General features: G+C 41.1%; 1 protein-coding gene across 10 annotated transcripts in view; it reads left to right on the top strand.

Annotated features, from left to right (window-relative positions):
* Positions 1 to 14,319, top strand: part of max (myc associated factor X) — a 39,233-nt gene that overhangs the window by 11,450 nt on the left and 13,464 nt on the right. For 6 of the 10 annotated variants that reach the window (XM_062034424.1, XM_062034423.1, XM_062034427.1 and 3 more), the window contains one exon: positions 11,307 to 11,414. In XM_062034424.1, the coding sequence (XP_061890408.1) occupies positions 11,307 to 11,414 (108 nt within the window). Of the gene's footprint in view, positions 1 to 11,306; positions 11,457 to 14,319 lie in introns of all 10 variants that reach the window. The other 4 variants (XM_062034421.1, XM_062034422.1, XM_062034418.1 and 1 more) reach the window with 1 other exon arrangement.

The following is a 14,319-nucleotide window of genomic DNA, read 5'->3' as shown; positions in this document are numbered from 1 at the left end:
CTATCTGTTATGACAGACTGATAGTGGTGGCGCAGTAATTGGACACCTGTTTGTCATGGTGACGAATGTGCTGAGCCACAAACGCAGCATGGAAGGCACCCGCCACATCTTAATAGTACAGAGATGCATGATTGTTTGGAAATTTAGATCCATTAATATTTTATTACATTACATTTTCATTCACCAAAATATTATTATTCCCTTGGTTGATGTGATAATATTCAATATATACACTGTCATATTTCATTATCATATTTTGAAAACAAAGCCTGTAATTTAGAGCATTTAGCACAGGGGTGTCAAACTTGTTTTTCTTTACGGCCACATTGCAATTATGGCAGTTTGTAACAGTAGATATATTAATATAATAGCCTTGTCACACAATTTGCACAGGTCTTTGATTATTACATATTTTTTTAACAGATTGATGGATAGCTTGCTTTGAAATCATAAATCAAGGTAACAGGCAGATATTTACGTATATTTGATGACACAAAAATGCTTGGAACATCTTATTGCATGATCAAATAATATTTAAGTGCAGAACATATGCAATGCAATACATTTTTCTGTCAAAATTTAAAGAACAAATTCATTATTTCCGTCCTTGCGCAGGTCACATTAAGTGACGTGTCGGGCCACGTTAAGTGACGTGTCGGGCCACGTTAAGTGACGTGTCGGGCCACGTTAAGTGACGTGTCGGGCCACGTTAAGTGACGTGTCGGGCCACGTTAAGTGACGTGTCGGGCCACGTTAAGTGACGTGTCGGGCTACGTTAAGTGACGTGTCGGGCCACGTTAAGTGACGTGTCGGGCCACGTTAAGTGACGTGTCGGGCCACGTTAAGTGACGTGTCGGGCCACGTTAAGTGACGTGTCGGGCCACGTTAAGTGACGTGTTGGGCCTTGAGTTTGATCCCTGCGACCTAGCACAGTGTTTCTTCAAACAAAGAGTTGGGCCCATTGTTGAGCCACGAGCGCTCGTTCGAGGGCCGCAAAAAATATCTGTTTCTCAACTGTGGTCCGTATATGCTGCAGCAGTACTTCGTTGTATTACACTTAGCAGTAATGCCAATCTCAAACAAACGGGAGCCTGGAGCTAAAATCATAGAGAAGTTTCTTAAATTATTCAAAAGTTGTGACTATAGTGATGATGCTGTATTTTCATTTGTACTTTTATTTTGTTGACAGTTTAGTTAAGAAACATATTCATTGTTAATTTAGTTTGTTAGCACAACATAATTGTATAAGTCTTTTCCTATGCAGTATAATTGGTTAGTACTTATTTGTATAATCAGCCTGATTTAAGCCTAAATTCCATGTGTTAAATTAATAATCTTTGTGATTAACACACAATTTCATATCATTTGACAAGGTTTTTCTTGTTAAACTGTAAGTAGGTTAAATATAATTATTCAATATGACTAAAATCAAGAGTAAGATTACAAATTTAGTGTTAATATGTGAGTGGGCCCCAGTCCTCTTTTATAGTGGAAAAATTGGGCCCCTATGTCAAAAAGATTAAGAACCTCTGCATTAAATAATGTGGTGGGCCACAATAAACTAGGTGGCGTGATGTTGATATGGCCGAAAAATTTATGTTTTTTACAATAATTACTGAAATGGAAAACGGTACCAGTTTTTCACGGTAAAATTCTGCCGACTTAGCTGCCAGTTTTTTACTGTAAAGTCTATAGTGGTTGTTTTTAAGGCGTATCACAAAAAAATGCTAAAAAAGACAGCTGTTTTTTTTCCAGAAAATTCTGGCGACTTACTGAGTTGTCTTATTATAAATGGAAAAAAGGTGCCACTGTTTTTTAGGGTAAAATTCTTGTCAACTGAGCTACCATTTTCTTTTACCATATAATCTACGGTTGTTGTTTTTACAGTGTATTACTGTAAATGTAAAAAAAAAATGTTTTTCAGTAAAATTCTCGCCACTGAGCTGCCAATTTTTTAACGTACAATCTACTGTTGTTTTTACAGTGTATTACTGCAGATAAAGAAAGGTACCACCGTTTTTCACATGATAGACTAGTGATCTGCCACTTTTTTACCCTAAAATCCCTGGTTATTATGTTTACGGTATATTACTGTAAATGAAAAAAGATACCACAATTTTTTACCGTAAGATTTTGACAACTGTGCTGCTTTTTTTCTGCCGTAAAAACTATTGTCATTTTTACAGTGTTCAATTTGATTATTAACTTGTTTTGAAATTATAAGTCATAGTTAAAATTGTATGATAGTATATTGTGTTGCAATATTTTGTAATACTTCGGTTTCAAAGATATACAATTGCATACAGTACATGTATTTTTTTCTATTCAAAAGGAAAGAACAAATACATTATGTAAGAAAATATGAAATACTTAATCGCTTTGTAGTATTTCCAGGCTGTTCCAGGTCAGATCTATGAACAGACCATGCCTGTGGTTTCAGTCATTAAAGGTATTCTAGGTGTGTTTGTGACTGTCAACGTATACACAACAATTAAGATGTGTATGATGAGAAATAAGAGTGACAAAACTGTATTTCACCATTACAACCTACAGAGAGTATGAAAATAGCTGCCAGCCTTGTAATGACACGCCATCAGGAGGACGCGTGTTTGTGTCTTGTCAGTTTTAATGAAGGCATATCAGTTGTAACATGCTTGTTTGTTGTTAGTCCGCGATTGAAGATGGCGTTTGTGGTGAATTTGTCTCTTTGATGCTTTGCAGGGCTCATCGAGATAAACTTTGTGGGTGATGGTCTAGTTGTAGGAGACTGTTTTTAATTATGGCCTCATGACATTGATGCTAATTACTCCTCTTTCAGGAGTCATTTTCATTTCACGTCGAGAATGGAAAAAGCTGACAGCCGCACCCACCAGACGTGATACACACTCATATCTGTATGCTGTCATGTTTGTTCCATGGCACGATCACTACTTTATGATTGCAGATTTGCACGGAATCAAACCCAACCCATGGTTTTGATAGCCGGGCCAAAAACAAGTACAGCAGCAGCAGCAGCTGATTAGCCCACGCGGTGTTGCATCATGTGGTTGTGTCTTTGTCCTCAGACTGGGAGACAATTTTGCGTCTAGTCAGGTAATGCAGGGTGTGTCTTTAGCTAATTTGACACTGACACAGTCCTGTACGTCTCATACATGTTATTTGAAATTGGAGCTGTATCGGCTATTTTGGTAATTGTATTGTAACCAAATGATTAGATATCCTAATGTAAAATGGCTACTTACTAGCTTACCTTTAAACTTAAATGTGTGTCTACTGGTTGTTGTGTACTCAATCTGGGAGGTGTTTTGGGGGGTTGGTGTAGTCGTTAGCTTTGAGACAGATGGTTGTACAACACCTAAAGGGCAAACAGCCACAACATCAGCCCCCTTCAGGCGTCCTGTAAAGTTTGTAATGTCACAGAATGGGGGGGACGTGGCAATTTTATAGCTTCGGCGGTAGTGTCAGAGGTTTAACAACTCTGTGGAATGGAATAGTGGAAGTTTATCACGACAGACTAGGGCTGGATGGTTTTGGCAAAAATAATAATCACGATTATTTTGATTGATATTGAAATCACGATTAATAACACAATTATTTATTAATATGAAAACATGAGTATTGTCTTTTTATGTCATTTATAACATTTTATAAAATGTTCATTATTAAATGTAAAAATCCTCACATTTATTGGAGCAATACATCTTTAGACAATTTTGACCAGTATTTTAAGTCAAATCATAATTGTGTAAATCAGAATCAGAATCGTTTTATTGCCATTGTTTTAGAACGGGTTCACAAACTAGGAATTTTTCTTGGTGCAATCGTGCAACATAAAACACATATAACACAGATTTGATAATAACAAGAGCTGTAACTGAGCTATCAGATCTTGTTATAGACTTAGAAGGAATTCAAAGGAGCTACTGTTAGGAGTTATTGTTCATGTGCCTGATGGCTGAGGGGAAAAACTGTTCAGGTGGCGGGAGGTGTGGGTCTGGATGGACCGTAGTCTCCTGCCTGAGGGGAAAGGGGAGAATAGTGTGTGTCCAGGGTGAGAATATTCAGCTGTGATCCGACCCACACGCCTCCTGGTCCTGAAGGAGAACAAGTCCTGAAGGGATGGGAGCTTGCAGCCAATCACCTTCTCAGCAGCACGTACGATGCGCTGCAGTCGATGCTTATCCTGGACTGTGGCGCCGGGGAACCACACAGTGATGGAGGAAGTCAGGATGGACTCGATGATGGTTGAGTAAAACTGCACCAGCATCTCGGTCGGCACCTTAAGTTTCCTCAGCTGCCGCAGGAAGTACATCCTCTGCTGGGCCTTCTTGAGGCCCAGCAGAGGAGCTGATGGTCGGCTCCCACTTGAGGTCTTGGGTGATGGTGGTGCCCAAAAAACGGAAGGAGTCCACAATGGAGACGGGGGTGGGAGAGTCAATCAGGGTGAGGGGGGGTGGTGGGGCTGTGACATTCCTGAAGTCCATGATCATCTCCACTGTTTTCTGGGCGTTCAGCTCCAGGTTGTTGAGGCTGCACCAGGACGCCAGCCGGTCCACCTCTCTCCTGTAGGCGAAATCATCGCCATCCGAGATGATAAATGTATCAATAAGTACCAATGATTGTCACACACACACTAGGTGTGGTGAAATTTGTCCTCTGCATTTCACCAAACCCTTTGTTCACCCCCTGGGAGGTGAGGGGAGCAGTGGGCAGAAGCGGTGCCGCGCCCGGGAATAATTTTTGGTGATTTAACAAGCGCTTTTAAGTACATTATGCTTGTGAAACTTTTCTTTAGTTAGCACAGTCAGACCGGATGTTGCGCATTGCGCTGTTATTGTGATGGGGGAAAGTGTGCTGACGAGTAAGGAGGCGACATGAGACTGTTAAAATCGCGTATGAAGTTGCAACCGCCGACCTGTTTGTACATTGATCTTGCATCGATGATGTTGTTCACAACAACACAAGCAGATGTTTTGGGTGCATGGATTGTTCTTGCTATTTTTAGCTTCCTAGTTTAGTTGGTGTTTCAAGTGGCCGTCTCAACATTGTTTAGTTCAGGACGTGTTTTGTGGATGAATGTTCCCAAACAAATGTTCCTTCTCGTCACGATGACAGATTTTTACAATTTCCTTGATAGTCTGTGTTTAACAATGGATGACGTTTTGTTGGTTACGTGAACGCGGAAATCATATGACCATACTTTTTTATTGAGTTCAGTGATTATTGATTGGCATACTAGCGCTGTGCTGTGTCAAATAAAAAGTAGCAACCAGGGTGAGGTCCCAAACTTCTAGTAGACATGGTCTTTTTTTCACTCATCCGTTTCATCGTTATAAGCATGCACGTTGCATGGCCTATTAATCTTTTTTGATTATTATTTTTTAATGATGGTTAGAGGCCAACATTTAAATTGTGACTAAAATTGTCCAGCCCTAATACAGACTCAGCTCTATTAGCCTTTTGAATTAAAAGCAATAGTTGGCCTCGGACAATATCTTGCTTTGCTGCTCAATGTGAAAGGGATATTTATATTTTTCTGCAGGAAATAGTCTCCTGGACATGTAGTTTGTTGTAAAAATCCCTGCAACTTGTGTTTCAAAACAAAGTGGGATAATTCACTGCAAAGACCAAATAGCGACATCTGTGTTTAATTCATGGACTTTTTTTAAGTGTCCTATTAGAAGCAGTACAAGTTCATTTAGAAAGTGACATATACTGTAATTGCTTTGGGAGCAGTTTAGCATCTTAAATTTAACAGGGTGACTAAAAAAACAGAACCCATAAAACATGTTATAAATCCTACTAAGTAGGGTTGCGCAATATATATGATATAAATTTAGCCGATGATAGAGCTTTAAATAATGTCGTTATATTTGATAAAGCATGTTGGTGACACATTCTAACCGTGTCCCGCATTTTTGGCAGCGACAATCGAACAAACGTGTCCTCAAAGCAATTTTAGCTTCCTCGCTAGTTCCTAATGTCCGTCCCGCCACAGTGCACAGTCCATTGGAAGACCAGCAATAGGTAAACATGCTACACTACACATCGTAGGAGGATACAATAAGCCACGCTAACCGCTAGAGTACCGCTGTTAAATATAAACAGTGGTGGGCGGATACTTATAAATAGTGACAGTATATAGTCAATACAACAGTGGTTACATTAATACTTTTTAGTATCAGCATTGGTATGACCAATACTGCCCCTGTTACTACTTGGTATCGAATCGATACCCACATGTGTAGTGTCACCCAAAACTAATGTAAAGTATTGAAACAACAACTAAAACAAAACTAAACTAAAAATGACACAATGTTACCACATACGTCAGCAGCCAAATTAGGAGCTTTTGTAGCCTGTTTTGAAATGGTTCTATTATCATTTACATAGTATATAATATACAATGAGGCTATATTGCTTAACCCCACTGCTAAGGTCCATTTAACTTCAGTCTGTGTACAATACATTCCCAAAGTTTTAGTTATCTTGGTCGCTTTGCATTAAAGTTTTTCCAAAATATGCTCCAAATGGGCGTTAGAGGCAAACTTTGCGCTTAAAATTGTCAGTTACTCCCAACCCATTCCGTATGGGGACTTTCGATTTAAGAATTTGCATAGTCCCATACTCTTTGAACTTCCGATACCAGTCAAAAATTCAGCTTTTTGTTGGAGCAAGACAACCCAAGAAACTTTATTACAAAATGTGCTTGCACTACAGTGTATCACTTTTGTCAAACTTGTTTTTATTGAGGGCCACATCGCAATCATGGCTGCCTCCATAGGGGTAACAGTAAATACATATTAGATAGATAGATAGATAGATAGATAGATAGATAGATAGATAGATAGATAGATAGATAGATAGATAGATAGTACTTTATTGATTCCTTCAGGAGAGTTCCCTCAGGAAAATTAAAATTCCAGCAGCAGTGTACAGAGTTGAGATCGAATTTAAAAAGTAAATAATGGGGGTATAAATGGAAACAAAATAGAAAAATATTACAATAAGAATACAAATAAAAAGCAACAATGAGAATAAAAATATAACAGTAAAATAAGAATATAACAAGAGAAACTAGACAGTAGTGACCATGTTATGAAAAAGTATTGCACTGTTATTGTTTTGCATCCCCTGTCATCCGAGTACCCTCCCTCCCCCCCAGAGAGGAGTTGTACAGTCTAATGGCGTGTGGGACAAAGGAGTTTTTTAGTCTATTAGTCCTGCACTTGTGATGAAGCAGTCTAGCACTAAACAGGCTCCTCTGGCTACTGACAACGGTATGCAGAGGGTGACTGGCATCATCCAGGATGCTCACTAGTTTTTCCACAGTCCTCTTCTCTGCCACCATCACCAGTGAGTCCAGTTTTATTTTGATCGTAGAACCGGCCCGCCTGATCAGTTTCTCCAGTCTGGAGCTGTCCTCCTTAGATGTACTGCCCCCCAGCACACTACGATGTAGTACAGAATACTGGCAACCACAGACTGGCAGTACATCCACAAGAGTTTTTTACAATTGTTAAAGGAGCGCAGCCTCCTCAGGAAGTATAGCCTGCTCTGTCCTTTCCTGTACAAGTGGTCTGTGTTAACAGTCCAGTCCAGCTTATTCCACCCACACCCGAGGTACTTGAATGAGTCCACGGTTTGTACCTCGACTCCCTCGATCACAATAGTTTGTGACCTTGGACTCGACCTCCCAAAGACAATGACCAGCTCCTTGGTCTTTGACGGATATTAATATAAATGTACAATAACACAACTTGCTCCAATATGGCCAGGCCATGTAAAATGGTGCAGCAGGCCACGTAAAAATGACAGTGACGTGGTGTGCCACATTAAACGACGTGGTGGGCCAGGCCATGGTAAATGATGCGGGGCCCACACTAAATGAAAAGGCTAACAATGCAAAATGATGTGGCGGGCCACACCAAATGATGCAGTGGGTTGCATTAAATGATAAGGCAGGCTTGCTAAATGATGCAGCAGGCCAGGCCTTATAAAATGACAGAGCGGGCCAGGCCATGTAAAATGAAGCAATGGGCCACGGTAAATGATGCAACGGCAGGCCATTTTAAGCAACGCGGTAGGTCAGTTTTAATGATGCGGCGGACTGGGCCATCCTAAATGGTGTGGCCTGGTCCTATGTAGGGTTGGGTATCGAGTATCGAGTATCGATTGGAACCGGGACTAACTTTCCGATTCTCCCGGTATCGTTGAAAAGTTTAAATTTCGATTCCTATTTTCGATACCCAGACAGCCGACCGGAAAAAGAAAAAAAAATCAGCCGAACCGGAAGAAGAAGCCGCTGAGCACCAACGAAGAAGCGCCCACCGCCGGAAGTGTTAGCATAGCCGAGCGAGTCAGTCAAGCTCAAGCATGGATAGCGGGCGTCGGCGGTCGAAAGTGTGGCTTTACTTTACAAAAAAAAAAAGAAATAACCGCGAAATAACAGAGCTCCATGTCCATCAAGAAACGAGTGGAGAGAGAGCTGCAGATGTACCAGGACGTTCCACCGATACTAATGTCTGACAACCTTGCTACATGGTGGTGGTCCGGTGGAACCAACAAAAGACTTATCCTTTGCTGTCATATCGCGCTTTCTCCTATTTATGCGTTCAAGCTTCTTCCACACCCAGCGAACGTGTATTTTCCACAGCAGGAGACACTATCTGTCCAGAACGCTCACGCATCCTGCCTGAGAAGGCGGATATTGTCATTTTCCTAAACAAGAACTGTCTCTGATTTTATACTGTACCTGCTGCTAATCTGGACTGGGTTTTGCAAGTTGTTTCTTATTGTTTATTTGCTTTTCTGCACCAGGTTAGCCCATCAGTGGGAGCACGGTAACATTTTTAAGTACCTGCAGCATCATACACTTGTGTGTAAATGTGTTTTCCTGCAGCATCATACACTTGTGTGTGAATGTGTTTTCATGAGGTTTTCAAAAATAAAGCTCTCTTGAGGAAAGTGTACCCCTGGGAAAATGTATTCATAATTTATAATATTTATATTCAAGTTCATAGATTTGATATTTATATTCTTGTTGAAAACAGCCCTGTGAGGAATTTATAGTAAAGTTCATAAAAAGTTAATAGAATTAAAATTGATGGAGAATGTCAGACTATTTCATTCAGAAAGAATGTAGGTTAGCTAGCTCATTTAAAATATCCTAAACTTTTTTTTGAACCCTGCCTCTTAAAAGAATCGGAATCGTGGATCGTCAGGAATCGGAATCGAAACAAAGAACCGGAATCGGTATCGGAATCGTTCGAATTCAAACGATACCCAACCCTAGTCCTATGTGGCCCAAATGATGCAGTAGGTCGCCCTAAATCATACGGCGGACCACACAAAATAATCCGGCAAAAGGCTGGGCCACATGAAATGACAAAGCGGGCCAGGCCACGTAAAATGATGCGACAGGCCACAGTAAATGATGCTACAGCGGGCCATTTTGAGCTACACGGTGGGCCAAGTTTAAATGATGCGGCGGGCCAGGCAAAAAGATGCGGTGGACCAGATCTGCCCCCGGGCTTTGAGTTTGACACCTGTGTGTGATGCGTCGGGCCACACTAAATAATGTGACGGGCCACTCTAAATAATGCGTCGGGCCACATAAAATGACACGCCAGGCCACATAAAATGACGGTGCGCCTTGAGTTGGACACCTATGTGTTAGAGAACTAGGCCTCCATGCAAATTGTATTTTCCTTTGTTGACAAAGATCTTTTGGGAAAGATTTCATACACAAAAGGTTTTATGCACACAATTGTATACCGTATTTTCCGCACCATAAGGCGCCCCGTGTTATTAGCCGCACGTTCAATGAACGGCATATTTCAAAACTTTGTTTACCTATTAGCCGCCCCGTGCTATTAGCCGCACCTACGCTACGCTAAAGGGAATGTCAACAAAACAGTCAGGTCAGTCAAACTTTAATAATATATTACAAACCAGCGTTCTAACATCTCTGTTCACTCCCAAAATGTAATGTGCAAATGTGCAATCACAAAAATAGTAACACTCAAAATAGTGCAGAGCAATAGCAACATCAATAACTCAACGTTGCTCGAACGTTAATGTCACACAACACACAAAATAAACATTTAAAGCTCACTTTCTGAAGTTATTACTCATCCACAAATCCATCGAATTATTCTTCTTCGGTGTGCTTCACTTGTTTTTTGACACCATCTGTGAAGTGGACGCGCATGCAGTCATAGATCAACAGGGACGTAGCTGCGTGAAAAAAGTCACCCGGTGTCTTCGCTCATCTTTTCTTCATCCATCCATCCCTTCGAGTTAGCTTTTATGATGACGCCGGCTTGAAAGTTCTCTTTTGGCAAGGTCTTCCTTTTGAATATCACCGTGGGTGGAAGTTTCTGGCCGTTAGCATGGCAAGCTAGAACCACGGTGAAGACGACTTCTCATTCCCTGTGGTGCGAATATTCACCGTACGTGTTCCCGTTGTATCCACAGTGCGGTTCACAGGAATATCAAAAGTCAGTGGAACCTTGTACGCGTGTCTCTTAGTAGGAGACATTTTGTGGTCTTTACAGAAACACACAAATGAAATGAAACGTAATATCCGCGCGCTTCTTCTTCTACGGGGGCGGGTGCGGTTGCTTACGGTAGAAGAAGAAGCGCTTGCTTTTCTATGGGGCGGTTGCTTACCGTAGAAGAAGAAGCGCTTCCTCTTCTACCGAGAAAAAAGATGGCGGCTGTTTACCGTAGTTGCGAGACCTAAACGTTATGAAAATAAATATTAATATTAATCCATATATAAGGCGCACCGGGTTATTAGCCGCACTGTCAGCTTTTGAGAAAAATTGTGGTTTTTAGGTGCGGCTTATGGTGCGGAAAATACGGTACTCTGAAAAAGAAAAAAACCTTTTAAATTAATCAATCAATCAATCAATGTTTATTTATATAGCCCTAAATCACAAGTGTCTCAAAGGGCTGTACAAGCCACAACGACATCCTCGGTACAGAGCCCACATACGAACAGATTTATAAATTTTTTTGGGTCACTGTGTATATTAATAGATAATGCGGATTTGTTCCCCCTTCTTTAACATGGCAGCCTTGCCCTTCAGCGTATTGTCCACTTCTGTTGCCATGGTAATTTTCCGTCATCAAAAAACAACACCCACTTGAAAGCACAGTGCACGTGTCCTTCCTAAAGGCAGAGTGGTGCTAGTTAGCAGGCGGGGTCAGTGTTGGCCGAGCGCCGCACGGCCGCCCGCCACCGTCTACCCACGCCGCTGTGCTGCCCAGCTGAAGGCCTTGTGACTCTCTCATTGCAGGCAGACAAACGGGCACATCACAATGCGCTGGAGCGCAAGCGTAGGGACCACATCAAAGACAGCTTTCACAGCCTCCGGGACTCTGTACCTGCCTTGCAGGGAGAAAAGGTTGGTAGCCCCAATAGTGGTACAGAAACATCCCAGAGTAAGGTATATATACTTTTTTTTTTACTTGTCTTCACTGTTTGTTCAATGTCACTCACATCATGTTAAAGTGTGGGAATAGTCGATGAAAAGTGGGGGAGATGGCGGTGGAAGCTGCATGTCTAACTGCTTGGGCCAGCATCAGGAAGTTATTACGGGGAAATGTCGCTGCTCACTTCCTGTTTTGACATCCGCGACATAGACAGCATTACGAGAGCGCCCCTCCCCTGGAAACCAGTTGGGTGGGTGGTGTAGTGCGATGGGGGAGGCTTGTTTGCTGTGGGAGCCGCCTCAGAGGTCCCTGTGGGCCATTGCACAGCCAACATAGAGCAGAGTGATGAATATTAGGGTTGAGGCCACAATTAGGACGTGCTTACTCCAAAACTAACGACTAAAATGTCACAATCGTCTTGTCCTGCTGAGTCAACAATCTGATGACAAAGTACAATTTTGGCCAGGGGTGTTCCGATCCGATGTTGATGTCTTATCAGTAGATAATCGATTTTTAGATGCATCGCAATTCGTACATGGACGATTATAAAATCGATTAGTAAACATCAATAATTGATTTATTTATTGTAAATAAAGTAATGCAACCCGTTCTAAAATTTGGCTGACTGCAGCGAGCCACCTCACCGAGGGATCCGACCTGCTCCTTTACTATAGGGTACTGATGCTCCAGTTTGTCACACATTTCCATTAATTTAATAAATGTGATGGGAATTAATTTAACTTTTTCTTATTACAAATGCACTGTTTTTAAAAGTCACAAGTAATAAACGCTTATTTAGTGAAACGAAAAGAAATGCAAAACTGCGTCAAATTAAAGGTGTAGCAACAATCGTTTTTTAATCGAATCGTAGCTTTTGAATCGTAATTGAATCGTGAGGTTTCCAAAGAGTCCCAACTCTAATTAACAGTCCGATACCAGTAAAAAAGCAAGTATAGGATGATATTTTCTTGCATCTAAAATGTCCGATACAAGCAGTCCTGCAGTGTGCAATACAGGACTGCCAGCCAATGTCTAAATGGCCTCCAATAAGCACACAAGGTTGCTCTTTCCATGTATTTTAGGCTACTATGAGCTAGCAGGTACCGTATTTTTCGGACTATACGTCGCTCCTGAGTAAACGTCGCACCGGCCGAAAATGCACAATAAAGAAGAAAAAAAACATATATATGTCGCACTGGAGTATAAGTCGCTTTTTTGGGGGACATTTATTTGATAAAATCCAACACCAAGAATAGACATTTGAAAGGCAAATTAAAATATATAAAGAATAGTGAACAACAGGCTGAATAAGTGTACGTTATATGAGGCATAAATAACCAACTGAGAACGTGCCTGGTATGTTAACGTAACATATTATGGTAAGAGTCATTCAAATAACTATAACATATAGAACATGCTATACGTTTACCAAACAATCTGTCACTCCTGATCGCTAAATGACATGAAATCTTCCTCCCCGGTGTCGCTCCTGGTATGCCCCGCTAGCGTCCATTCTTTCTGCTGCTCGATCGCCGTTTTCTGCTGCATATTTCACTACGTCCAGCTTGTAATCTGCAGTATATGATTTCCTTTTCGGTGCCATTTTGGTTCAGTCCTTCTCAGTTTTTATAAGTTACCGCCAACATTAATGTGATCCATTTTAATAGCTCCGGCAGTAGCAGTTAGCATTCCAAAACCCACAATGCACTTCTGCCATGACCCGCCCCCGCCGAATTCTTATTGGTTGGCGTGTGAGTGACGATTGCTGACGTGTGTGTGACGATGGCTGCCATTTGCTTCGTCGCTCACGCGAATGAGATAAATAATATTATTTGATATTTTACGGTAATGTGTTAATAATTTCACACATAAGTCGCTCCGAAAAATACAGTACACGACACATAAGCACACAAGCTAAATATACGTAATAAGTGTCCTTGATTGGACAGTATTGCAGTCTAAAACGGCACATTTGTCAATGTAAACAAGTATTAAATAGTTATAGTTGCATATTACTTACACATTCAAAGTCTCTAAGGCAGAAGCCAATTAAAGTATCCAGTAACAAACGTGTCAGTGTCATTCAATTTACTGTGTCGTGCGCTTAACTCAGTGGATTATCGTGCCCAGTAGGTGTCACCAGAAACATTTACCACTCCACTTCAACAGCATAAATCTGTCATAAGGTTAGTGTTTTTTATACCCAAAATAGTTTTTGTTTAAAAAAAAAAAAAGTAATTTCACTTTATCAAGCCTTTTCGAACATTCCACACTACAAAATGATGAAAGTATTTATCATGATTTCTGCTGATATCGTATCAACAAATTTCCAAGGTTCCAATATCGGTATCGGAAGTGAAAAAGTTGTATCAGGACACCCCTAAATGTGACCAAATTCAGAAGGGACACACTTCCAAAATGGCAAGATTTTAAAGAATGCGAGTGAAAGGCCAAAACGCATAGCAGCTGTGTTCGCGTGGACATGGTTAGTTTCTTTTTAAAAATGCCTATGTTTTCTGTGGACATGGCCTTGGGAACCCTGTGGCGCTTGTTGTGTTGGGCTGGATTTACACTTCACTGTTCAAAAGACCCAATTCTTATGTTGTTTTTGTTCCTTCCATGTAGTCCAAGTCCAGATGTAAATCAGTGGAATAGCACATGCTCACATTTGAATCAGACTTTGTTCAACTGAAGATTCAATTCAGATACAGGCCAAACATCTGCCAATGTGTCTACAGCAGGGGTCACCAACCTGACAAATTGCCATCGACCAGTGGATCTTTGGGGCCTTTCCGGGAGATCCCAAAATATTCTGAAAATAAATGCATAATCACGTGTGTGACTAACATACCTGCCATACAGGCACGCATTGTAACC

Source organism: Entelurus aequoreus, linkage group LG23, assembly GCF_033978785.1.
Source record: "Entelurus aequoreus isolate RoL-2023_Sb linkage group LG23, RoL_Eaeq_v1.1, whole genome shotgun sequence".
In the NCBI taxonomy this organism is placed as follows: domain Eukaryota; kingdom Metazoa; phylum Chordata; class Actinopteri; order Syngnathiformes; family Syngnathidae; genus Entelurus; species Entelurus aequoreus.
This window is presented reverse-complemented; position numbering and strand designations above follow the sequence as displayed.